We start from the raw sequence: 26,215 nt of genomic DNA on the forward strand, positions 1-26,215 counted from the left end.
GAAAGGACCTTTCATAGCTGTGCTTAAATTTAAAACAGTTATACTGACACCATTTCATAAACTCCCTGCTAATTCTGTGGGATTGTTCACTTGTTTGTTCCACAAAACCCCATTTTCTTGTAAGTGGTATTGTGGAACAAACAAGTGAACAACCTTTTAAAGGGAATGCTAGCTAGGAAGCAACGTCACTGTTTAATTCTTAAAATTGACATAGTTGCTGCTTTTCTATAGCCTTGATCTCAGATTTGATTAAGTAAAATGTCCCACCTATTAGGACTCACAGCCACATATAGAAATTCTGTTTGTAGACTTTAATGGTAAATTAAAGGTACTTAATGTGTAAAGCAATGTGAGCATGCTCTTCTATTTCTCTTGCATTGTGGATTTCTTAATTACAGCAGATCAAGTTCATATAAGAATAATAAAAAGCACAGGGAAAGGTTCTTGGTGGTTGACATTCTGCATAAATACAGGATCAAGACAAAATGTCCTGAAAAGGGGAGGGAGGAGACTTTTAGAAACTTGTTAAACCCAGAGAAAAGAACTTGTGAATTATTAGCTAGATAATAATTCAGCTTTCTTAGGTAAATAAGAATGATTAACTACAATACATTTATTAATCAAAATTACTTTTTCATGGCATACTTTCTGCAACTGTCATTTCCTCTTTCTTCAGAGATACGATAATTCTTTTCAGGAATAGCCAGGAATGCCTATTTTTCCTGGATCCAGAAGTGACTGTGTAGCCTGCTAAGAAGTATAGGAACAAGAACATTTACTAAATTGGCTTTACCCTGGTGAAGCGTTGTCTCATGTACAGAATGTGTTTTGCATTTAGTGTTGAAGTTAACCTATGCTGAAGCTTTTCTGTTAAGTCAGTGACTAACTTCTCATGGTCCTGCTCATGGCAGTATATTGGCAGTAATGTATGAATTCACAAGACGTTGCTAGTGGAAATATCTTTGTGATTTATGGCTTCTAATACTCCATGAGTCTATTAACCAGGAACCATATTGTCTCAATAGCAAAAGCTGCCAGCACAGAAGCTGCTAATGATCAAGATGATCTTCAGGAAGCCAGAATTTCTGATGCAGAAGCAGATGCTGTGACAGCTGAGAAAGAAAATGAGGAATCTTTGGGCGTTTCTGAACAGGCAGAAGAACAGGTTGCATTAGAGCCAGCGTTAGCAAAAAAGAAGAGAAAGAAGAGGCGAAAAGATGATCTTGAACAGGAAGTGGAGAATCTTCCAGAAGAAATGGCTGTACCTTCAAAAATAGCTGAAGAAGGGAAATCATCTGAGAAAAGTAAGAGGCAAAAATGCTCAGTTTCAAATGTTCAAATATAAATTTTTTATAAAGACATTGCAAACTTAAAAACGAGAACTTGGGTTTTGATTTATATCACTGATCTGCCTTGGGAGGTTGTGGTACAATGCCTTTCAAAATCAGCTTTCATACTAAATCTAACCATTTCATTTTAAGAGAACAGGTCTCTTAAATCTTAATACTTACACATTTTCTACTGGGATTTTTTGTCTTAAATTAACTCTTGCTTCACTGTAGTGAGGATTCGAAAATTGGAATTCTAAGATGTTGCCCAGAATCTCCAAATCGATGTAATTCTTATTCATTAGCAGAAAAAAAAGTGGTATGTGATGCAAACAATGATGGTCATACCACCTGTAGAGAAAAACTGAGTAGCGTTACCGAAGAAAACCAAGATGAGACTGCTGTTACAGAGGAAGAGAGATCAGAGTCCTGTTTACCAGTGGATGACATAATGGAGAGAGAAAATGATGTCAATCTATGCAGGTAATGTTTACAATGGAAAGCTTAGGCAAAATAAAAAATAGTTTAAAGGTTTAATATTGGTTTTATTTATTCATGCTTACCATCATGTTAACTGGCACAGAATGGGCAGGTTTTTGGTTTCTGAGAACTGTCCAGAGTTTTAGTAAGCTGTTTTTCATTTATACTCTCAGTATATTCTCTGCCCTGATAGGCAGTCCTTGCAAAATTAATTTAGATTAATACTAAAATCCCATCCAAAACTGCTTTGCTTTTTTTTTTTTTTTTTTTTTTTTTGAGTGTTCATGGAGACTATTGGCTTATCCTAACTTGTAATATTTCTGTCAAAGCACTGCTTGGTAATGTTGCTAAGTAGTGTTGCTATACACTTGGAATTTATATCTGGTTTTAGTAAGATGGTTCTTGTAGGAAAGGAATGCTGCTTGGACTTTTATTTATGCAGAACCTGGGTGGGAGGCAAGCTTTTGGGCATTCTTTTACTAGAAAGAAAGTGAATTGCTTTAGTGTATTAAACTTCTTATATAAGAAAGAGGTAAATTTAAAAAATTGTTACGAAGCTGTTAGTGCTACTTCAGAATTTTGCATGTTAATTGTTGTATTTAGTTCTATTGTAATACTTTGTTATTTCATACAGATTCCCAGCAACTTTTGTGTGCCTTAATACCTCACTGGAAGCATATGAAGGAACAGTATTTGTCTTTGAACTCAATATAGATTGTTATGGAAGATCGGGGAGGGGGGGAAGCTTGTGCATACACTGTTTATTTTATTAAAGTCTGTTTCTAAAAAACTATCTAGTCTAGAATATTCAGATGGGATTTTAACATCTTGTAATAGCATTGCAAAAGTACAAACATTGTTTTAAAGCTTGTATCCTGCAAATATCACTAAAACTTGTTAGATTCTGTGAAACACATGTAGTTAGTTAATTGCAAAATTGCAGAATTTTTCTGTGCTACTTGATCTATCTGTAAACAATAATAGCTTTTTTATTAAAATACACTAATACAATGTTTTTATGTGCTTTTGTTGATTTCAGCTTCGAAGATAGCAATGATATACTGGAAACGGAATCTGCTAAACTGAGAGCCCTAGATATTAGAGATGATACATCACAGGAAAGCCAGATTTCAGATTTACCGGTTTCAGAGATTAGAGGCAAAGAAAGACAATCTGAAGAAACTAGAGAAACAAAGGTATTTTTATTTTTTATGTGTGTCCTGGTTTCAGCTGGGATAGAGTTAATTTTCTTTCTAGTAGCTGGTACAGTGCTATGTTTTGCATTCACTATGAGAAGAATGTTGATAACACACGATGTTTTCAGTTGTTGCTAAGTAGTGTTTGTACTAAGTCAAGGATTTTTCAGCTTCTCATGCCCAGCCAGCAAGAAGGCTGGAGGGGCACAAGAAGCTGGGAGGGGACACAGCCAGGACAGCTGACCCAAACTGGCCAAAGGGGTATTCCATACCATGTAACGTCCCATCTAGTATATAAACTGGGGGAGTTGGCCTGGAGGGGATTGCTGCTTGGGAAGTAGCTGGGCATCAGTCAGTGAGTGGTGAGCAATTACATTGTGCATCACTTATTTTGTATATTCCAATTATTTTATTATTGTTATTGTCATTTTATTATTGTTATTATTATTAGTTTCTTCTTTTCTGTCCTATTAAACTGTCTTTATCTCAACCCACAAATTTTACTACTTTTTTTTTTTTTTTTTTTTTTTTTTTTTTTTTTTTTTTTTTACCTGATTCTCTTCCCCCATCCCACTGGGTGGCAGGTGGGGAGTGAGTGAGCAGCTGTGTGGTGCTTAGTCACTGTCTGGGATTAAACCATGACAGTCCATTTTGGCGCCTAACGTGGGGCATGAAGGGTTGAAGTAATGACAGATCTGACCAGGGCATGTTAAAACAAATTTGTTACAAGCATTCATTAGTTTAGTAGTCGCTGGTCACGATGTTATGACCCATGCTGGACAGACCAGGGAAGGGTTGTGAGGAGTTCAGAATTGCCTCGGGCTAAATTAAGGTGAAATGACACCAAAAGATTGGTTGAAGGTTTTATTCATGGCAGAAGCAAACTGAACTTGGAAGGTGTAACAGTAGGTGGTGGGGTTTCTTACAACAGGAAATGGAGTGGAACTACCTCAGTAAACCGTGTAACCCGTGGTAACCGCATACATCAATTCAGGGAAGAAGGAGCTCTCTCCCGTTGAGGCACGAGGTTCAGAGCGGACTCCCTTGCTTTCTAGACTCCTTCTCAGAGAGGAGACCAGGGGTGGCTGAATCTGGTTGTAGTCCCAGACTGGGTCAATGGTTTATGTCTAAAGGGGTGAGGTGTAGGGATTATGGAAAAAAGAGGCGGGGGGGGGGCAGGGAGAAGAGAGACAGACAGAAAGAAGAAAAGAAGGATTTCAACCAGTCCTGGGTCCAGTGTTGGTCTAGCCAGCCTAGAGGTCCAGTTCCAGAGGGCGCACACACATGTGGCTTCAGTTCGTGCCCTTTTATTATCTCCTTGCCCCTCCTTTGGACAGGCACTTGAGCTTATTAGGCTAATTAGCTGTCATGCGCGGTTTGTGCTTCCAGAACCTTTGAGAAATGGGTCAGTGGGCTTTGGGGATCATTTGGGGAGTAACTTCTCCCTCCCTGCAGGCATGACTGTTCTTTGACCTCTGGCCATACATCGTGAGCTGCCCCGCTCTGTGTATCAGAACAGAGAACAGCACACCCTCTGTGCCCTGTTGCTAACCAACTTCTTACCTGCGGTTTGTTGCTATGCAGGGTTCATCCTTATCCAGAACTTGCCCCATCTCAATATTTGAGACATGAAGTCTTTCAGTCTTTAATGCACAGTGTTGATTTATTGGCTCTTAGAGTTGCGGCGCTTGTTCCTGGAGTTGTGTTATGTATCATCTCATTTGCTGTGCCAGCACAATGTTGGAAACTGATTTGAGTAGGACTGTGTTCTTTGGATTGTTTTAAACCTGATGCCTGGTAGTTTAAGATGCACTGTACTTCCATTGTTATGTTCCTGTTCATCTTCTCCAAGCTATTCTTGTTTATAATGCCACTTTCTTCTCTCTCCAATAATATTGTTTTTAAGATGAGGGTTCCTAATCTTACATTTCTCCTCATACAGAGAAAGTTCCCTTCCTCTGATCATCCTTCTGTCCTTGCATCATTGTCATTCTTGGAACTTAATATCATACTGTTTAAAGACTTGTGCTGAGGGGGAATTAATTACTTTCTCTTGTGCTTTCTAGGATGAAAAATGATCTTACGGCTAAAGTTTGTGGTGAGAGATTAGGAAGTTCTAAGTGTTAGTGTTTCCCTAATGTGACAGGCAAATTATTTGTCATTTGGCTTTTATTTTGGATTCTGTTACCTAAAATAATGTCTTCATCTTAACAGAAAATCAGCTGCTTAGGATCTTCACAAATACTAAATGCCTGTAGTTGGAAATGTTACAACAATACAGTCTCCTGATATTAGTTGGAATAATATTTATAAAAATCAATGAAGTGAACGGGGCAATGTGCTATGTACACCAGCCTATAGTGGTGTCAGTAGCCTGAGTAGCAAAGCTCTCTGGCTGATTAATTATAGCTGTTTGACGTGAGAAAAAGGCATAATAATCTCTAAAACTGATAATTTCAAAAGACATTTTATGTCAGTTCTAATTCTCTTGCCTTGCTGTGGTTAATTAACTTTAAAAGTATATGAACATAATCACTGACCTAAAACTAGTTTTACCTTAATTCACTAAACAGATTCCATAAAGTCTTTCCTGTAATTGTGATTAGTTTGCTATGTTGTCAAAATTTTTTTTTTTTCATTTTCAGAGTGATGGTTAGTGCTCTCTAGGAAAATGAATTAAATACTAGACCTGGAAAGTAATGGTAGCTGATACTGCCTAAGGACTCTGTTATCAGCCTCATCCAATTAAAAGACAAAGAAATGGGCTGACAGGAACCTCATGAACTTCAACAAGGGAAGTGCAAAGTCCTGCACCTGGAGAGGAGCAACCCCAGGCACCAGTATGTGCTGGGGGCACCCAGATGAAAAGCAGCTTTGCAGAAAAGAATGTGGGCGTCCTGGTGGACACCAAGTTGAACATGAGCGAGTAATGTGCCCTGGCTGCAAAAAAGGTTAATGGTATTTAGGGCTGCATTAGGAGAAGTGTTGCCAGCAGGTTGAGGGAGGTGATCCTTCCCCCCTATTCAGCACTGGTGAGTCCACACCTGAAGTACTGTGACCAGTTCCGGGCTCCCTGGTGTAAGACATATGGACATACTGGAGATACCCTATCAAAGGGCTATAAAGATGGTGAAGGGACTGAAACATTTCTCCTCTGATGAAAGGCTGAAAGAGCAGAGACAATTCAGCCTGGAGAAAGAGAAGGCTTAGGGGGATATGAAAACCTAAAGGAAAGGTCCAAAGAGGACAGAGCCAGGCTCTTTCCAGTGGTGCCTAGTGACAGGACAAGAGGTGACAGGCACAAAATGAAACACAGGAGGTTCCCTCTGAACATCAGGAAACACTTTTTCCACTGTGAGGGTGATGGAGCACTGGCACAGGTTACCCAGAGACTGTGGAGTCTCCATCCTTGGCAATATTCAAAAGCCAACTGACATGGTATTGGGTAACCAGCTCTAGGTGGCCCTGCTTGAGCAGGGAGGTTGGACCAGATGACTTGCAGAGGTCCTTTCCTACCTCAACCATTCTGTGAATCTTGTTCTTGTTTCTGCTTTTCTTCACCTGGCAGCAAAGATTTCTACATTTATTGTTTCTTTACTACAACTTTGGTTTTTTTCCCCTTACTCAGGACAAAGACATACATGACTTACATAGACTGGATGAAAAGCAGAATGCATCAGAAAGTGATTCTCAGTCTGAAATCGTGTAAGTGTAATTCTTTTACCTTGCGGTGGTACTTGGTCTAAACCTGCATTTACTTAATTTGAATATAATTCTGATTGACCATAGTAGGTTGGTCTAGACGGTAGATCATGATAACTTTTTTTCCATATTCAATGAAGTTTTTTTACAGAAACTTTGATCACAGAGGGGCAATGCTTTGACTAAGGTTTGAAATGTTGCATGAGAATGAGGAGGAAGGCTTAACCAAGCTTAGGAAAAAGCTAGCCCCTCTACAGTCAGTAAGAACGAGAGATTTCTCTGAAGAAGTTCTGCCATTTTGTGGGTGAACCTTGGTTGTGAAAGTTGATCTCTTTTTTTTTTTTTTTTTTTTTTTTTTTTAATAAAAGGGCCTCGCTGTACTCTTTGAAATTAACAGTTCTCCATCAGAGCTTATTAGCTCTACACATCATGTGTATGGTGTATTCATACCTTCCTATTTGGAAACTTGCTCCTTGGAACTCAGTGCAAGAGTCTAAGTTGAGACACACCTCTCTAGAAGATACTCAAAGCTGTCTCTGTCTTACCTGTGCTCCTTTATTAAGTTAATCTTTGTGACTAGTTCTTACACTTACTGCTGTAACTGAGCAATGATGTTTAAACAAGTGTGTCCCTAAAGTTTCCATTTTTGTGTGATCAGCAACTTCCTATTCCATGGTTTAATTTTTTAAAGGTGATTTAGGGATGGAATACTAGTTAATGCTGAGTTGTTTTTCATGCTTCTGTCTTTACTTTATTGAAGGGCAACTCACTCTTATAGTAAAGACTGTCAAAGCTTTATTTGTCCTGTCCTAGGAAGAATATAAGAAAAGGTAGTAGTTCCCAATCTGAATATTACTGATAAGCTGCAAGGCTCTGTCAAACAGTGTGTGAATCCCAGGACACATTATCGCAATGGTTAAGGACACAGAGATTGATGTATGTACCCCGTTCTTCAGTAATGTATGAATGTTGGCAGTAGGACAAAGTGTTTTGAAAACAGCAGTTCATAGTTCTGTGAGTGAGATAGCTTTGAAAAGGGGATTGAGGGACGGGAGAGACAGATGCAAAATGTTGTGTATAAGCAAATCTGCTCTACTTTGGAGCAGATTTCTATTGTTTCTATTGAAATCAGTAAGCCTGTTCACACTGACATCAACTGTGAATCCCTAGGAGAAAGAGGTATTCCTATTTAACAGCAAGAAATGCTTCCTTTGAATATTTTAAAGTAGATTACACTGAAATTCAGAAAGGCTAAGGTTATTTGACACTCTTTGCTTTAAGTAGTAGCATATCGTCTAATATCAGAAAGTTGTAATATAATTTTTTCAGTTTATTGTCTTGCTGCATTACCCATGCAGTCTGTGGTGCTCTTGAAGTACATCTTGGACCACATAAGACTTCTAAGTTTCTCTTTGATAATAACGCCTTTTTTTATATCTTAAGCAAAACTGAAAAACCATTAGACAGAGGGTGCTTGCAAAGACCTAAACCAAATTTACTGTCATCATCTGGAAAGAGAGAAGCAGCAACCCAAGAGATAATGGAGGCCGAGACTTCCTCTCCAAACCTTGTGAATGCAGATAAAAAGGTCAGAAGGAAGAATGTTGCTTAATATGCTATGCTCTTGATGTTTTATCTGTTTTGATCAATGCTGATACTGTGGACCAGCTACAATCTGATACATAGTATTCTGAGAACTGCTTCTGAGGTATCTGCACACTTGGCCAACAGTAACATTCCTTGCCTCAATTCCAGTGTTCTGAGGAAGACAGTAGAAGAAACAGAAATGAAGCCACAGAAGTAGAGAACACTGATTTGGATAGTAAATCTGAGTAGGTATTGTGATTGCTTTTCAAGTCTCCTGGAATTAACTGACTATAATTGTTAATTTATTCTATATAGTGCTCTTATAAAAAGACAACAGTAATGGTGAAGTTTTAATATAAATCATAAATTTGACTGGCATTTTCTTGGATGATATCAAGTGGTACTATGATAGAAGGTATATGCTTCTTTTCTGGGAAGTTGAGGAATACATTACTTTAAGAAGTACCAACTCTGCTTGGAATTTGGGAGGGGGAGCGGGAGAAGTGATAACTATAGCTTTGCCTTCCTTCCACCCTCAGTTGTCAGCTCATGGCTCTGCTTCTGACACTTGCAGAAGCTGGTATGATATGTAGTCTAGTTAGGTTCTTTCCCTGTGTGATAACTTTGTATCTTTTTAGTAGGTAGATAAATTGAGTTTTCACACTCTGTAAGACTAAACAAAGTTTGGTTCTCATGTGAAGAAACTTGCATGAGTTTGTGCAAATCCTTCTGAAGACAACCCAATTCCAGTAGAGAAAGCTGTGCAAGTCATTGAATATTACATGGGCTTGAATATTATAGAGTAAATGTCACTGTTGTGGATCCTTTGTGCAGAGTACCTGAAAAAAATGTAATTGCAAAGGCAAGAGTTAGAGGATGTCGACAAAGATTTAAGCCTAATGTTACAAGAGCATCTGGAAGGAAAGAAGAGCCTGAAAAAGATGCAGGAAATGATAAAATGTCCCATCCACAACCTAAGGGGGAAACTGAAAAGGTATCTAATAAAGTAAGGTAACTGGAGATAATGTGTTAGCTAAAAAGCTGCTGGGTGCAACAGCAATGTTATCTTTTTCGTTTTTTCTTTTCTTCTCCTGAGTATGACCAGGAATCAGCCACTTACTTAACCTGCAGTGACAGTGTGATACTGCTTAGAGGCCTCAGCTAAGCTGGGAGCTTTTCACACAAACAGTATATGCGAATAATCTTTCATGTCCTGCAGCGAATATAGCTTTAGTTGTTTGATCTAGATTTTACTGCACCTTTCTGACTATATGAAATGTAATTGTCTGTGTCTGTCATAAGCAATACATTTTGTATCCAGTTGTGAACAGTTACCTGGTCTGTTAGGTAATGCTGTACGTTATAAATGTAAGAGAGTTAATGTCTTAATGTTATATTTCTATTCAGAATACTGACCAAAGTAGTAAGTCTGATGCTACCAGTGAAGAAGCTGCAGAAAAAGATGATAAAGTTGTGAACACAGTGTCTCAGTAAGTATGTGAAAAATGAGAAGACATGTGCTGCTCTCCAGCAACTTGCCATCTCTCTCACTCTGGTAGTATTACATAGTGTGGTAATTATAGATGTTTCTGAAGAAACTTCCACTGTGAAACAGAAATTGAGGAAAGAATAGGAATCTTTTTTTAATGCATGAAACAAATAGATTAAGCACTTTTGTTTTTAAAGCAGTGCTTTTAAATGAGATGTCAGTCATGATAAATGCAAAAAAGCCTGAAAAGCTAGTTCCTTGAAAACTAAAACAAGCCTTCTTTGCTAGCTTTAATACTGAAATGCATCAGTTTCAGGAATTAAGTATTTAAACAATAGGAATAAGTGTTCTTAAAGCGTAGTTAAGTGTTAGGTATCTGGTATTAGGAGAAAAAATTCCAATGTGTGGGCTAGTTAATGCACATGTTAATTAAGAAGTGTTTCTTGTATTTCTCTTCAGTGGAGAAATGGCAGCTGTAGTGTAAAAGGCAGGATACATTTTGCAGGAGAAACTAAAAAAAACAACCAAACAAAAAAACCAACCAACCCCCCCCCTCCTCCCCCGCAAAAAAAACACCACAAAGCCACAAAGCAATAAGAGCAACAAAAAAATCCCCCAAACTTTTGTTTTTAAAGGGGGATAGTTGAAGAGTGTGGAGGGAAGTAAACTGGGTTTGATAATCTGCCAGAAAAATACTTCAGCAGATCGTTATTTCATTAACATGCTATGTAACTTGGTGCTCAGGGTAAAAAGGCATAGAAGCATTTGACAGTTGTAATAATGTGCATCTGATATTTTTACATTAGTAAGATTATGAAGTTATTTATTTTCTGAATGTTTGTGATTTTTAACCCTTCATTAAATTAGGTCCATCTGCCTCTAGACCAGATAGAAATATAAGAAGAGCCCTTATGGGTCAGAAAAGGTCTGTCTAGTGTGGTATCCTGTCTCCAGTGGGAAAAGAACAGGGCAAACATAAGTTTAAACTTGTCAGGTACTTTTTCAGTCTCTAGCAGATACACTTCTGACTTCATTGTTTCATGAAGTTATGTCCTGGTTTCAGCTGGGATAGAGTTAACTGTCTTCCTAGTAGCTGGTATGGTGCTATGTTTTGAGTTCAGTATGAGAAGAATGTTGATAACACTGATGTTTTCAGTTGTTGCTAAGTAATGTTTAGACTAAAGTCAAGGATTTTTCAGCTTCTCATGCCCAGCCAGCAAGAAAGCTGGAGGGGCACAAGAAGTTGGCACAGGACACAGCCAGGGCACCTGACCCAAACTGGCCAACGGTGTATTCCATACCATGGGATGTCCCATCTAGTACAGGAACTGGGAAGTGAGGGCAGGGAATCGCCGCTCTGGGACTAGCTGGGCGTCGGTCGGCGGGTGGTGAGCAATTGCACTGTGCATCATTTATACATTCCAATCCTTTTAATACTACTGTTGTCATTTTATTAGTGTTATCATTATCATTATTAGTTTCTTCTTTTCTGTTCTATTAAACCGTTCTTATCTCAACCCATGAGTTTTACTTTTCCCAATTTTCTCCCCCATCCCACTGGATGGGGGGGAGTGAGTGAGCGGCTGCGTGGTGCTTAGTTGCTGGCTGGGGTTAAACCACAACAAGTTAGTAACGCATGGCTCCATTTTAGATAAGTGTATGTTAATAACTGTTTAAAAAAAAAAAAATCACTTCTCCAAGACTCCTCCCACTTTCAAATGTGGTACTTAGGGATCTTATGTATTTTTCTAGGTCTAATGAAAGAACTGGTTTACAAGAAGACAGCAAACAGAGTGTGCTGAAACCAACACCTCTAAAGAGAGGCAGAGTGCAGAGACCAAAACCAAATCTAAGAAGAACTGTTGCAAGGCAAAAAGACCTGACAGATGAAAAAGATCCTAAAGAGGAGAAGCCTGAAGGTGGAGAAGTAGAAAAAGATGTGATACACCATAGGGATGAAAACAATGATCCATGCCTCAAAAATGTAAGTTTCTTGAGCAGTTGCTTAGGCACACTGTTTTGCTGGGTCCTAAGTGGAAGCCTTTAGGTACATACCACATAATTTGTAAGCATAGCCTTTGCATGCTTTATTTATTCTTTCAGAATAAACTCAATCGTCATAGAAATTCTTCATGCTTGCGCTTGCATTGTTTTCCATGGATAAATGGATTACATGTCTTTTTGTTGTGTTATTTGCAATACCAGATCTAAAAAGAGAAGTGCAGAGAAAAAAAGGTCTCTTGGAAAAGAGATCACTTCAGATAAAAAATATATAGAAAAATAACAAATTTTTACTTTCAAAGTATCTACTAATATTAGTTGGATGCACAGGAAGCAAGAGAGATCTTTTTGAGTGTTTTTGTAGAGATACTAAAATAGACTTTTTCCCCTGCTCTTCTAAAAGGGAGCTTGAGCACATCTTTCATCTTAATAGAGTGAAAATTTTATTCCTTTTAGGATGTGACGGCTCATGGAGACACTCAGCCATGCCATGTGATGTTAGAAGGGGATGTCTCTACAGATTCTGAGATGATCTCAATACATACAAGGCAGTGTTTGCAAGAAAAGTCCTCAGAAGCAGAAAGCTGTGAGAGTGGAAAGGGATTGTCAGATGTCTTGAAACAGGTTTCAGATTTCAATATAGGGTAAGGTTATTTTTTAGATGGAGAGAAGACATTGTTTTGAACCATCAATATCTCTACGTATTCTTCACTTCTACATTCAATTCCAGCATTAAAAACAAGTTTTATATCTATAGTGAGATGTTTAATCAAGACAATACTGGACTTAAACAAAAACCCAAGAGCTCAAAAGCACTGAATTTATATGCTCTTGGACATTAATTTGATCTTTAGACTGTGAGCCCAGTTTTCAAATAAATACATTTTTCTGATGCTCAGTTCCTGCGGTTATCTTCTCCATACTAGTCCTAACAGTGCATCCCTATGGGCTTATGTAAGTCCTTGCATATAGGGTTTGGTTTCCTATTAAAGTGTCCTTTAAAAAAAACCAAAACAACTGTGCTGTAAAATTTACTGGGTAGTTTTAAACATGATGACACAAAGGCATTTGTAAAAAGTGTATATTCCTCTCAAAGTGTGACTGGAAGTTGCAGTTGTTCTGAAATGGCATCTTTTTTTAACTTACCTTTGCTCACCTATTTATAAGATACACAGGTTTTTGGTGCTGTTTGATGTGCTTTTATTGAATCTTTCACAATGTCAGTAATTTTATTATTGCTCTAAGACAGCTAAGGATTTATATATTGGAGAAAGCTACATACAGGTATGTCATGCATGACTTGGACAATCACTGTTGTCCCATGCCTTTGATTGTTCTTTTGTTTGTGTTTGTAGGGAGTCTGGTCCTCGGAAGGAAGAGGAGAAAACTGTTGTATCATCAGCTCTGCTACTGAGGAGTCGATTCCAGAGACCAAAGCCAAATTTAAGAATGACAACTAGTAGGAAGGAAGTGCTGAATGTAAAGAATAAAGGTGTATCACAGAAAGATACCAACAAAGAAGAAAGTTTGACACAGTGTGACAGTGAATGTAACATCCTTCCTGATACAGATGTAAGGCTTTTGGTTTTTTCTTTAGTTACATTTGAGCTTTTTCATTTGTGAAATGAAATACTGATGATTTTTCTACATGAAAACTCCTGTACTTTCCACTTGCTTGTATGCAAGGAGAAAAAAATTACATCCACTCTGTATCTCTTGTTATGTGTCCAGTTGTCTGTCTGACCTGAGGTGGCCTTGGAGGGTTGATAGTGAAGACAGAAAAGTATTAATAGAAGATGGCAGAGAAGAAATGTAGATTTCAAGCTATTTTGTTTAAAAGAAACAAATGTGTGTTTGTCCTGGAAACACTAGGAAATTATTAGTTAGAAGTTACAGAGGGATTTTTGTGGGAAACACTTCAGAGAGTGATTAGTACTGAGCTTTGTGGACATCATAATGTTTCCTTTTGTTTTAGTATCATGACTTTTTCTGGTTCTTGTGTTTACATTTTTCAGAAAGCAGGAAAATATGATGTCCTGCAACCATTGAAATCCTTAGAAAAGGAGAAGTCACTTGGCTCTCAGGAGGTTTCTGAGAGGCCAGGTTGTAAGTCCCCAAAGACATTTTCAAGATCAGAGGATGGTGAACTCAAGTTTTGTTTACCTGAAATTAACCAAGATGACACCTCAACTACTAATGCAGGGTAAGTGCTTAGCTACTTTTCTTTTGAGTGTAACAATGAAAGTATTGTAGAAGGAAATCATTGTGCCAACTGGCTGTCCTGGTTTCAGCTGGGATAGAATTAACTGTCTTCCTAGTAGCTGGTACAGTGCTATGTTTTGAGTTCAGTATGTGAAGAATGCTGATAACACTGATGTTTTCAGTTGTTGCTCAGTAGTGTTTAGACTATAGTCAAGGATTTTTCAGCTTCTCATGCCCAGCCAGGGCACCTGACCCAAACTGGCCAACGGTGTATTCCATACCATGTGACGTCCCATCTAGTTTAGGAACTGGGAAGGGGGCAGGCAGGGATTTCGCGGCTCGGGGACGGTCTGGGTGTCGGTCAGCGGGTGGTGAGCAATTGCCCTGCGCATCATTTGTACATTTCAATCCTTTTATTACTACTGCTGTCATTTTATTAGTGTTATCATTATCATTATTAGTTTCTTCTTTTCTGTTCTATTAAACCGTTCTTATCTCAACCCAGGAGTTTTACTTCTTTTCCTGATTTTTCTCCCCCATCCCACTGTGGGGGGGGCGGGGAGTGAGTGAGCGGCTGCGTGGTGCTTAGTTGCTGGCTGGGGTTAAACCACGACACTGGCAAAGAAAAATCTAATAAAAATACTGAATAAAATCTCAGTTCTCATACTTTTGACACTAGTGATACTGAAATTCCAGTTACTTCTGTGCTAAGCATTAAATTAATGAGCATTCATTTTACAACTGTTTCATCATCTGAAACACTAGTTTCATTTTCATGTAAGGAGAGGAATATGAGCTTGCTTATCAGAGGAAACCATGTGAAAATGGCTTTATAGTAATAAGCAGACAGTAAGTTAATGTTTCCAAATGAGTTAGTTAATTCTGCTGTAGAAGTAGTTAGGAGACAAATGCTTTAAAATTTTTGCTGAAATGGACTTTTATGTTTGTAATTTAAACTCAGCAGAATTTTACTTTTACATGGTTTCTTTTAAAAACTCAGTTGTTTTAAATATGTAAATATAATGAACCTATGTTTGTTAATGACATACTTCTGTATTAAGTTTCAGATTTATTTTTTTCTGTCTGACTTTGCATTGATAGCAAAAATACCACTGAAGAAGAAAGTAAACAAACACCTCTTCAACCTGTCCAGTTAGTACGGAGCAGATTCCAAAGGTACAAGCCAAACTTGGTAAGAGCTGTTGGAAAGAAGGAATTACAAATATCAGAAAATGAGAGGGAGGAAAAGCCTGGAGCAGAGCAACTGGTATTGCAAAAAGATGAGTCTGCCAATAACATCATTGTAAGTCTTAATAAGTGCTTTGCCTTCAAAAGTATGTTTCCAAGTTGCATGTTCTATTTTATGAAGGTAAATTCGAACATTTAAGTTGCATTCCCTGAAGATGAAACACCATACTAGATGAAAAATATCCCCAAACCCTGGTATGTTGAGGTATTGCAGGTATGAAATCAGTGAAGTCTACAACTTGTACTATTAATGTCTTCTAGAAAATAAGGATCTGATTTTTATTGGATTGCATGATAGGAAAAAAGGATTATGCACATTTAAGGTAAACTCTAGAATAAAAATGTGTTTTAAATTGCAGTACATAAAAATTAGCTTTATATTGCAATACATAAAAATTAGCTTTTTTGCTCTTTTTATCTTTCATTTGGATGAATCTGTGTTGATGAATCTAGTATAGAGTATCAAGAGAAGGCAGAGGATAGCTATTTTTCTGTTTAAAAAAAAAAATTAAAAAAAAAAAAAGGTCTTACTAATTTGGTAAGCTTTGACTGGCTTCACCACTACAGTGCCTGATGCTCCTTTACTTTACACGGGTAAATTGAGTCATTCACCTACACTTTGTATGTCCACCAACACTTTACTAGGCACTGCAAAAGGTATTGAAATCCTCAAAAGCCATTATAGTATGATGAACTCTGACTGTTTTGCGGGTTGCTCATGAATCGCGTCATGGATATAGGCGTCTCCATGTAGACTTGCCTTAGATCTCAGACGCAGCTCAGCATTGTAAGAGTGACTTGGGTTTTTGGAGTGGTTATAGCTGGTTTTGTTCTTGAATCTGTGTAGAGCTGGCTTGAAGTACTTGTGTGCTGCTTTCCCAGAGAGGAGCATGAGTGCACTGGATCTGTAGTCTCCCTCTCAGTGCTATGGTGTCAGATCACCCCTAGCCAACAATTCAGCTTTGTCTGTTCTAGACAGTGGCCTGTGGACCATGCACGTACATCTGCTCTGTGCTGTGCAAATCTATAGAACCACGGCAGGTCTTATGCTCCTTTGTACTGATAAAGCTGTCACAGTCCTGAAGTGCTGAGGGATATGTTTGGGTGGCTTCTTTGTAGAAACAGTGTAGCAAATACAGAAGTAAAACTAATAAGCCCCTCTGAATCTGAGGTTATGTTATAATGGCTTGGGTGTGTCTGTGCTGTGCTCTGTCTGCACTGTCCAATTTTTGGAGGCTTTTGCATTTACCAAAGTATTTTGTTTCCATAGTGCTCCGTGTAATAGAGAGTTGATTGAATGCTAAATAGAAAAGTGTTACCCATAATGCCTGCGTGCATGTAGTATTTAAAAGCCTAACCCTAGCTAGGCCAGGACTAAGAAGACTTCTGTTCCTACTTGCCTATAAATTGAACTATGTGCTCAGGCAGGTTACCCTCAATAAATATAATGTGATTCTTTTCTTGATTCAGATCCGGAAGATAGCACAGAGATCTGTAGGGGGTTTTGTGGTTTTTTTTCTTTATAAAATACTGTTTTAAAAGTTTTAAAAACTTCTGATTCTCTTTTTCTTCATGCTTTTTTAATTGCAAATTAAAGGGTGAAAATGAAGCTGTATTGTGTCAAGCAGATGTATTGAGCAAAGAGGAACAGCAAGAGGCACCTCAGATGCCCTTTATTTCTGAAAATGTATTGTGTGAACAAAGCAGGTGAGGTTAGAGTTTAGCAAAATTGCATTTGAAAAGCTTCCATCTGGTGCATAATGAGACACCTTTCCAAGTGTAAATTCTTTTGTTCCTTGTTACCTGTCTTTCCCCAATGTTTAATTTTCAGTGCCTACAGGCAGCTTCTTCCCAGGTTTTCAGAGCCCATTTTTAGTTGAGCTGAGCTACTTGTCATTGTTTATCTGGTACATACTTGATCTATATGAGCTTATAGCTCTTTTTGACCAAGATTTTCTTTTATTGGGTTTGTACAGCTACTATACACAGCTACAAATTTTATAAAGTGTCAGAGATCCCAGTGTGCTCTTCTATTTTACTGATCTTCTTGTTAAAATAAGACCTTAAGCGTGTATGAGACTGCAGATACTTTGATGTTGGTATAGTTAGCAGCACAACTTTTTTCTTGATGTTAAAAATGCATTGACAAAGAAATCCTTTTATTCCTTCTCACAAGTTAACCATAAATGCCCCTAGTGAGAAATATATATTTGAAAAGTTAAGTTTCTCAATTTTAAACAAAACAGTATATCAGTCTTTAACTCTCCTGTATTAAGGTTGATTCAAAACTTAATGAGTGCAGAATTGCTCCCCCCCCCCCCCCAAAGTCAAGTGACATCATTTTTAGGTGTTTTTTGTTGTTGTTGTTCTGTTTTGTTTGTTTGCTTTAAATTCACTAGTGCTGAAAAATCCATTTCCCAAGAAGGCAAGCTGGGTGCTCTGAAACCAGGACAATTCATAAGGAATGGATCTCCGAGAACTAGACCAGACCTAGCAAGAGTATATAGTGAAAAAGAATCTCCAGTGGCACAAAAACTTGTTGCTGCAGTTGAGGAAGAAGCAAATAAAGGAGAGAATCTACCTGTGGTAGAAGAATCTGAGGAACCTCTTTCCTCAAAAGTAAGAATTCTCTTCAGATATTTCTGACTATACTTTCTGATGCTTGGTTCCACACCAGCTGTTTTAAGACCTCAGAGTAAGCTGTTTTAAGTGGATAAATTAATTTTGGACTCGTAAGAATTACATTTTTTAGTATTTGCACCCTACTATGAGGTCTTCTAAAATTCTGTTAATGACACATTGATAATATATAGTCTTCTTTTAATAAATCTAAAGACTTCACTTGAACATGACTGAAATACAAAATTTGTGATACATGAATAGTTACCTGCATGCCTGTCCTGGTTTTGGCTTGGATAGAGTTGATTTTTAGTAGCTGGTGCAGTGCTATGTGTTGAGTTCAGTATGAGAAGAATGTCGATAACACTGATGTTTTCAGTTGTTGCTAAGTAGTGTTTAGTCTAAGGTCAAGGATTTTTCAGCTTCTCATGCCCAGCCAGCGAGAAAGATGGAGGGGCACAAGAAGTTGGGACGAGACACAGCCAGGGCACCTGACCCAAACTGGCCAACGGTGTATTCCATACCGTGTGACATCACATCTAGTATATAAATGGGGCGGGGGGGGGGGGAATATCACCGCTTGGGGATTAACTGGCTGTTGATCAGCGGGTGGTGAACAATCACACTGTGCATCATTTGTATATTGCACTCCTTTTATTATTACTGCTGTGATTTTATTAGTGTTATTGTTATCATTATTAGTTTGTTCTTTTCTGTTCTGTTAAACCATTCTTATCTCAACCCGTGAGTTTTACTTCTTTTCCCGATTTTCTCCCCCATCCCACTGGGTGGGGGCGTGTGTGAGTGAGCAGCTGCATGGTGCTTAGTTGCTGGCTGGGGTTAAACCACGACAATGCCGTATTTCTGTTGCTGGGTTTCTTCTGAACTCCTTGGTGGTTGCTCATGAAAGAATGTATTGGTTATAGTATCTGTTTTTATTAGGTAAATACCTCATCTAAAGGAGTAAGGAACAGTAACGGGTGCCATAAACTACTTGAAAGTTTTTAAGCAAAGTTTTGTCTCAGATTAACATCTTGATCATAACTTGCCATGCTTCGTTTTACAGGTGATGTATTTTGTGCTAATGTTGTTGGTTTTTTTTCTCAAATCTAAGGATGATGCAGAAGTATTGTTGTTTGTGGGGAATTTGGCCAAGAATGACAATCTAGACATAAATCCAAAAAGTACGAACTCAGAAGCGCTCTGTTCCTCTGAAAAATCAGCTAACTGCCACAGCAAGGGAGAACAAGAACATTTATCTACAGATGCTATAGGAAGCATTCAGGATAGCATAGAAAGGTAAAGTTCCCGGTTGTCAAAGTAAAAAAAACACTTTAAAAACTTTGTGTATTTGTCCAGTTGTTTTCATACAGCACTTGCTTTTTGAAGTGTAAGCTTTGAACTGTACTAGTTGTTATATGCTACATGCTGTGAACGTCACTAGATGGCATCCTTAGGTAATATAAGAGTTTTTAACAGAATTTTCCTCAAGGCCATGTTCCTTTTTAGAAGCTATGTTGCAGGTGAGAGTAGAAGCAAGTAATCAGAGTTCAGACAGCTGAACTTCTCAGTAATAGATTCTTAGGGTACAGTGCACTATGAATGTGGACCCTTGAAAGGAAGACTGAGCAGTGCCATTTGCACTCACTTATAATTGAGAAGTGGTAAGCAGAGTAACATAAAATAAGCTTTCTGTCTAAGATGTATTCTGAGTGTCTTCACTTTTTCTTTCCAGCAGGAGAAGTTCATGCAATGATGTGCAGTGTCCTGGTTCCTTGGTGGAAGGGATGCTTTTTATGTATGTGTAATATGAGGCAGATACTGCCATTTATGTGTAATAGTTCTGGGTTATGTTATAAGCTACCTTTTGCTCAATCTTAACGGACACAGAGCAGCCTCAAATCAATTTACTTTTGCTGTTTTCTAAAATTAGCTTCTGGTTCCCATCTGTCTCTGAGCCTCTGCTTAAGATCTCTTTCATAACTTACATTGAAATCATATCCCAGAGTCTTTATGCTAACAAGGCAAGGGCCTTACCTTACAGTCTTCTTGGCTTCTGTGATGGTAGAATTTCAGAATCATAGAATGGTTGAGGTAGGAAAGGACCTCTGCAGGTCATCTGGTCCAACCTCCCTGCTCAAGCAGGGCCACCTAGAGCTGGTTACCCAATACCGTGTCAGTTGGCTTTTGAATATTGCCAAGGATGGAGACTCCACAGTCTGGGTAACCTGTGCCAGTGCTCCATCACCCTCACAGTGGAAGAAGTGTTTCCTGATGTTCAGAGGGAACCTCCTGTGTTTTGTTTTGTGCCTGTCACCTCTTGTCCTGTCACTAGGCACCACTGGAAAGAGCCTATCTCCGTCTATGTTTACACCTTCCCTTCAGGTATTTATATACATTGATGAGATTTCCTCACCCACTCCCACCAAGCCTTCTCTTTCTGCAGGCTGAACTGTCCTCACTCTTTTTAGCCTTTCATCATTGGAGAGATGCTTCTGTCCCTTCACCTTTGATAGCCCTTTGCTGGACTCTATCCAGTAAGTCCATGTCTCTCCAGTGACCAGTTCTGGGTGCTCGAGTACATTACTGCAGGTGTGGCCTCACAGCACTGAGTAGGGGGGAGGGATCACCTCCCTCGACCTGCTGGCAACACTTCTTCTAGTGCAGCCCAGGATACCGTTAGCTTTCTTTGCTGCAAGGGCACATTCCTGGCTCGTGTTCATCCTTGCATCCGCCAGGACACCCACATTCTTTTCTGCAAAGCTGCTTTTAATCTGGGTGCCTCCAGTACATACTGGTGCCTGGGGTTGTTCCTCCCCAGGTGCAGGACTTTGCACTTCCCATTGTTGAACTGCATGAGGTTCCTGTCAGCCCATTTCTTCAGCCTGTCCAGGTCCCTCTGGTTGGCAGAATGACCCTCTCATGTGTCACCCACTCCTCCCAGTTCTGTGTCATCTGTAAACTTGCTGAGGGTATGCCCTGTCTCATTGTCCAGATCATTAATGAAGATGTTGAACAGGACTGGACGCAGTATTGATCCACAGGGTACAGTCTTAGTTACTTGGCCACCAACTAGACTTTGTGGCACTGATCACCACCCTCTGAGTCTGGTCATTCAGTCAGTTTTCAGTGCACCTCTTTGTCTGCTGATCCAGCCCATACTTCCATCAGCTCCCCCGTGAGGATGTTAGGGGAGATAGTGTTAGAAGCCTTACTGAAGTCAAGGTAGACATGATCTACTGCTCTTCCTTCACCTATCAAGCCAGTCATTTCATCATAAAAGGTTATCAAGTCAGTTAAGTGTGACTTCCCCATTGTGAATCCATGCTCACTACTCCAAGTCACCTTCTTGTTTTTTATGTGTCTGGAAATGGTTTCCAGGATTAGTCGTTCCATCACTTTCCCAGGGACTGAGGTGATGCTGACTGTCCTTTAGTTCCCTGAATCCTTCTTTTTGCCCTTTCCCAAGACATGAGGTTAAAAGCCCAAGATTTCTGTCTTACTGATCTCAAAGTGCTTGAACAGATGCTAGAATTTCATCCTGTTTAAAACCAGTAGTACCTTGGGCACTGGAATTAATTAATATAATGTTCCTATGGTTGCTTGATTTTGGGGACATATGGTGGTATAACTGATATTTTCTGCTCTACCTGACTTCTTAATGTTGTTTTCCTTCCATAAGACTTTTCCGAAAGTAATCAGAAAGGTTCACTACTGCAGAGGAGCAAATCATCATCTTTTCACATTTTTTCTTCCTTTATGTTTTTTTAAACTTCTCCAACTAAACACATAAAAATGCAGAGCACTTAAGTTCATTTCTAGCTGGAAGTACTAAATATTTGATAATAACCCAAGCTTGTAGAGTGTATTTTGTAGTTCCTGAGAAGTAAAAGTTGAAAAATATTTTTGTAGGTCCAATGATATATTAAATTCTGGAGAAGAAAGTAAACAGAATGATACAATGCATCAAGTGAGGGAACCCCACTGGAACCCTAGGACAAACCTAATGAGAGTTACTAGAAAAAGAGATTATCCCGAAGAAGGTGAAAACAGAGAAGAGGACAATGCTGAGAACAGAAATTCAGAAGAGTGTTTGGAGTTAGAAATAACAGGTGTATCAATGGTAAGTGCTGATCATGTATTTTGAGCAATTTATACCTCGATTCTTCTGTTTAAGTTCTTAGAACCATAGATGGCACAGAAATCCAGTATATGGCTGGGAAAGATTAATGTGATTCTTTCTTTTTTTAATTCACTATTGGAAATTATGCTGAATAGACGGACCCCCAATCTAAAAAAAGTGGGAATATTTAATGTACAATGATGTCTTAAGTTTTACAGTTTATACTGTCAGAAGTCTGCATTATAAATACCCACTAACACTGTTACCGATTAATTTAATGTCTTTTATTCATTGAACAATGGAAATTAAGACAGCTGTCTAACACTAGATACTACCTAAAATCCATATAAATACACTTACAATTTGAAATGTATGTGAACAAAGTTCAGACCTTCTGCTTAAATTTGCTCAACAGCGCTAACCTAGCCCAGAATAGTTCCTTCTCTGTCTAAGGTTGTGATACCTGAATCAAGTTTATCTGGTGTTCTTCATTTTCTGGATGGATTACTAAAATCTTTCAGTTAACATATTATTTAGTATCCATAGTTGACAGAACTGTGCTTGCTGATGTTTTTTTATGTTCTGGGATATGTTTCTGTATGTGTTTTGAATATTTAAATACTGTTCTGTAAACTAGGGTAGTTTTTTCTTCCTAGTTTGTTCACAGGGCGGAAAGAAATAACTTTTCCTTCCCTCAAATTGTTCTTAAAATTAATAGGTAGTTTTAGAAAATGACTCATCTTTCCAGCTTCTGAAAAGTCGCTGCTCTTGATAAGTTGAGCAAGGCGTTGGTCAATTAACTAGTAGCAGCTCTGGGAACTCAGGCATCATAGATAATACCATCTAATGACACTTCTGCTATGGAGCCCAGAATTAAAGAAGATGGGGAAAAATGTCCTAAGCTGTCAGAGGTGACAGCTGGGCATGTTTTCAATAACCTCAAACTTAGTTCTTTAAATCTTCTTGTCACCAAAACCAGTTACAAATGTTTGGCTCTTAATACAGTGGTAATTGTCTCCTCTGTTCAGCAAAACTCCAGTAACATAGTGGAAGCTGCATGTTTCTCAGAGGCTACAAGAAAACACAATTTTACAGACTCTGTTGAAGAAACATCTTGTAAAAGAATCAGGCAGGATAGTAGGCTCCAGTCTCCAGAGATTTCATCAGAGAGCGAGAGTCAAGTAGAACAAGAAGATGATTCTCAGCTTTCTATTTCTCAGGAAAGTTCAGACAATCTCACAAGGTAAAACAACTAATTTTGGCTTGTAAGCTCAACTGATTGGTTTTGGCTTTTGTTTTAAAAACATAATTAGCCATAGTTCTACAGTGTGTTATGTGAATGCATGCAGGATGTCAATCCTTGTGTCTTCCATCTGAACTCTACTAGATGCATACAGATAGCCATATGTCTCTTACCCTGCCTGCACTCTCATAAAATTAACACAGCTAGCGCTCCCCCCACTCCATACCAGGGTCCACCTTTGGTTTCAACAGGAATTCCTGATTTTAAAGGGAAGGACTGTGAAGTACCCATATTGGGCCCACAGGGATTGTGGGATTAACCTAAACAAACTGTGCTGGAAGTGTCCTCTGCTGCTATTTTTTCCCCTCCCCACCAGTTTACCAAGGAGGATGTTTTTAGGGGGAAGTTTGGAATTACTTTTAGTACCCAAAGTGGTCACGCCCATCATTTTGAGGAGGGAAACAGTAAGCAGCTGATTATTGAAGAGATTGCTGTCTGGGAAACCAGACCAGATAACTAGTTATCATCTAACAGTTCTAGTTTCTAGACATCAGTCTGATCAACTTAAGTATCATAGTTTGGGCTTCTAGTATAGCTTTAGCAAAAGAGAACTGGAAATGTTCTCATGGCGTAAAAAGCACGTTACTTCTACATCCCTCAAAATGAAAATGAATGCATCCTTTTCTAATCAAAGAATTCTGTACCGCGTAAATTTAATTATGCAGCTTTCCAACACTCTGAAACTGCTTAATACACATCAATACTTTGTGCATACATGTTATTTCTGATTAAATTGTATGTGAATGCATTTTTGTCACTGTATGTTAGAAAGTAAATAGATTCTATTGTTGGTCACAACCATCCATTTTTATTCATTGAGTTTTATTTTGATTTGTGGTACCCCTTTTTTGGAATGTCTTAGACTTCATTGGTTTTTTAAACATGCTTTTGCTCTGTACTTTAGAAGGTTGTCCAGAAGGTCATCAAAATGGATAGCACTGCCAAAACATGTCTTGGAGCTAAGAACTGCTGCTTCTTCTGCCTCTGAATGTGAGGCTGATTGCAGTGAGAAGTGGAATCAAAGGCAAGAAGTTAAAGTGAGTGCTACTAGAGGTAAAAGTTTGAAAACTACACATAGAAGGAAATCTGGAAAGAAGCACAGAAGTTCAAAGACAACCTTGGTGACCCTCCGGGCTTCTCAAGAGGAGGAGGAGGAGGAGCCAGATGACTTCGAGCCTGATGATGAAGATGAATGCTTTGCACCGGAGGAAGTAAACAAAGCTCCAGTGTTTGTTCCTATAGGTCTTCGATCTCCAAAACCTGTTCCTGTTCAGATAGAGGAAACCATGGAGGAGGTATCATGTAGCTGGGTTCTGCATATGTAGTTTTGTTTTGATTGTTTAAACAGCTTTTATTCTAATTGCATCTCTGAATACTTGGGGTTTATCCCAATTTAGTTTAATACATAATGAATGGCCTTCAGAGTAGCAGGGATGTTACTTGGCACATGTACTTGGTTTTGAACAGAATATGACATCAGTCTAAGTTCCAGTTATCTTTACAAACTCTATATAGGTCTGCAGGGTGCTCACCAGTTCGTTTATTGGGATTGAATGTAGGCACATTCCGTGCACATAACCGTGCTTACTATGTGCTTTGAGGCCCAAGGTGGAAAACATGGAGCATTTCAATTTTACATTTGAATGTTAGGAAATGAGGGAATGAGGGAGGTGTTTCTGCATCTGGTCTCCCCCTCACCAAGAAACTTTTAACTGTGTTGTTGGGCTGACCCTGACCCACAGCCAGGCACACACACAGCTGCTTGCTCACTCCCCTCTCCTGTGGGACAAGGAGAAAACAGAAGGAAGGTAAGAAGACTTATGGATTGATATAAAGACAGTTCAATAGGTGAAGCAAAAGCTGCATATGAAAGCAAAGCAAAATAAGGAATTTATTCACTACTTTGCATTGGCAGGCCACTTTCTGGAAAACAAGGCCTCAGCCAATGTAAGAATTACTCTGGAAGACAAATGCCATAACCACAAATGCCCTCCTCTTCCTCCTCCTTTCCCTGAGCTTTTATTGCTAAGCATGGCATTATATGATATGGAATATCCCTTCATTCATTATGGGTCAGCTGTCCCAGCTGTGTGCTCTCCTGAACTCTTGCCCAGCCCCAGCCTACTTGCTGGAGCAAAGAGTAGGAAAACAAAAGCTTTGACATTGTGCAAGCACTGTTCAGCAATAGCAAAAACACTGGTGTGTTTTCAACACTGTTGTAGTTATAAATCCAAAACACAGCATCATGTGGGCCGCTCTGAAGAAAATTAACTTCATCCCAGCCATGCCCAATACAGCCTTCACCCTTTATTTCATACCATTTGTGTCATGCTCAGGTCCTACACTATCCAGTACATCCTTATTAACCACAACTTCTCTTCCTGTCCTTTGATAGATACACGGATATCATTCCCTTGGTCTGTGGGCCACCCCCTTAAAATAACTCAAATGACATTTGATGGACATTTAGTCCATGCCTTTGGCTACATGTATTAATGTGTTTGCTTAGGAGAGGTGGCATGTTGTGTTGAGTTTTTGGGCACCAAAGCCAGCTTAGGTTGGTCACTGCTGCACTTGCCTTGTTTCTTGTGGGGCTTGTCTTCCCTTGATTCATGTTGTTCTTGCTATAGTACTTAGTATAGGATACAACTCAATGGATTAAAAAAAGTTTAAACGTATATCCATTTAAATCTCTAGCCCTTGTCCCTTTGGTTCAGGCTGTAGAGTTCAACACTGCAATGGAATGGACTCCATTCCTTGTCCGTGTTCCAGTGTGGGTCCTCCATGGGCTGCAGTCCGTTCAGGGGTGTTCCTGCTCTTTTTGGCATGGGCAGATGCATGGGCGTTGGTCCCTGCAGTGAGATACCATCTACATCTGTGTCTATTTTTTTCAAAAACCGTATGTTTTGACTCTTTCATGGACCATTTGTAGAGTTG

General features: G+C 38.9%; 1 protein-coding gene across 5 annotated transcripts in view; it reads left to right on the forward strand.

Annotated features, from left to right (window-relative positions):
• BDP1 (BDP1 general transcription factor IIIB subunit) overlaps positions 1 to 26,215 on the forward strand; it is a 56,595-nt gene that overhangs the window by 11,446 nt on the left and 18,934 nt on the right. For 2 of the 5 annotated variants that reach the window (XM_075020702.1, XM_075020705.1), the window contains exons 10-29: positions 1,026 to 1,304; positions 1,634 to 1,811; positions 2,848 to 3,004; positions 6,633 to 6,709; positions 8,150 to 8,294; positions 8,462 to 8,538; positions 9,128 to 9,287; positions 9,701 to 9,783; positions 11,535 to 11,766; positions 12,240 to 12,427; positions 13,139 to 13,355; positions 13,799 to 13,986; positions 15,087 to 15,288; positions 16,831 to 16,940; positions 17,633 to 17,852; positions 18,967 to 19,151; positions 19,588 to 19,650; positions 21,765 to 21,975; positions 23,004 to 23,218; positions 24,183 to 24,573. In XM_075020702.1, the coding sequence (XP_074876803.1) occupies positions 1,026 to 1,304; positions 1,634 to 1,811; positions 2,848 to 3,004; positions 6,633 to 6,709; positions 8,150 to 8,294; positions 8,462 to 8,538; positions 9,128 to 9,287; positions 9,701 to 9,783; positions 11,535 to 11,766; positions 12,240 to 12,427; positions 13,139 to 13,355; positions 13,799 to 13,986; positions 15,087 to 15,288; positions 16,831 to 16,940; positions 17,633 to 17,852; positions 18,967 to 19,151; positions 19,588 to 19,650; positions 21,765 to 21,975; positions 23,004 to 23,218; positions 24,183 to 24,573 (3,578 nt within the window). Of the gene's footprint in view, positions 1 to 1,025; positions 1,305 to 1,633; positions 1,812 to 2,847; positions 3,005 to 6,632; positions 6,710 to 8,149; positions 8,295 to 8,461; positions 8,539 to 9,127; positions 9,288 to 9,700; positions 9,784 to 11,534; positions 11,767 to 12,239; positions 12,428 to 13,138; positions 13,356 to 13,798; positions 13,987 to 15,086; positions 15,289 to 16,830; positions 16,941 to 17,632; positions 17,853 to 18,966; positions 19,152 to 19,587; positions 19,651 to 21,764; positions 21,976 to 23,003; positions 23,219 to 24,182; positions 24,574 to 25,020; positions 25,087 to 26,215 lie in introns of all 5 variants that reach the window. The other 3 variants (XM_075020701.1, XM_075020703.1, XM_075020704.1) reach the window with 3 other exon arrangements.

The sequence above is a fragment of the Buteo buteo genome, chromosome Z, assembly GCF_964188355.1.
Source record: "Buteo buteo chromosome Z, bButBut1.hap1.1, whole genome shotgun sequence".
In the NCBI taxonomy this organism is placed as follows: domain Eukaryota; kingdom Metazoa; phylum Chordata; class Aves; order Accipitriformes; family Accipitridae; genus Buteo; species Buteo buteo.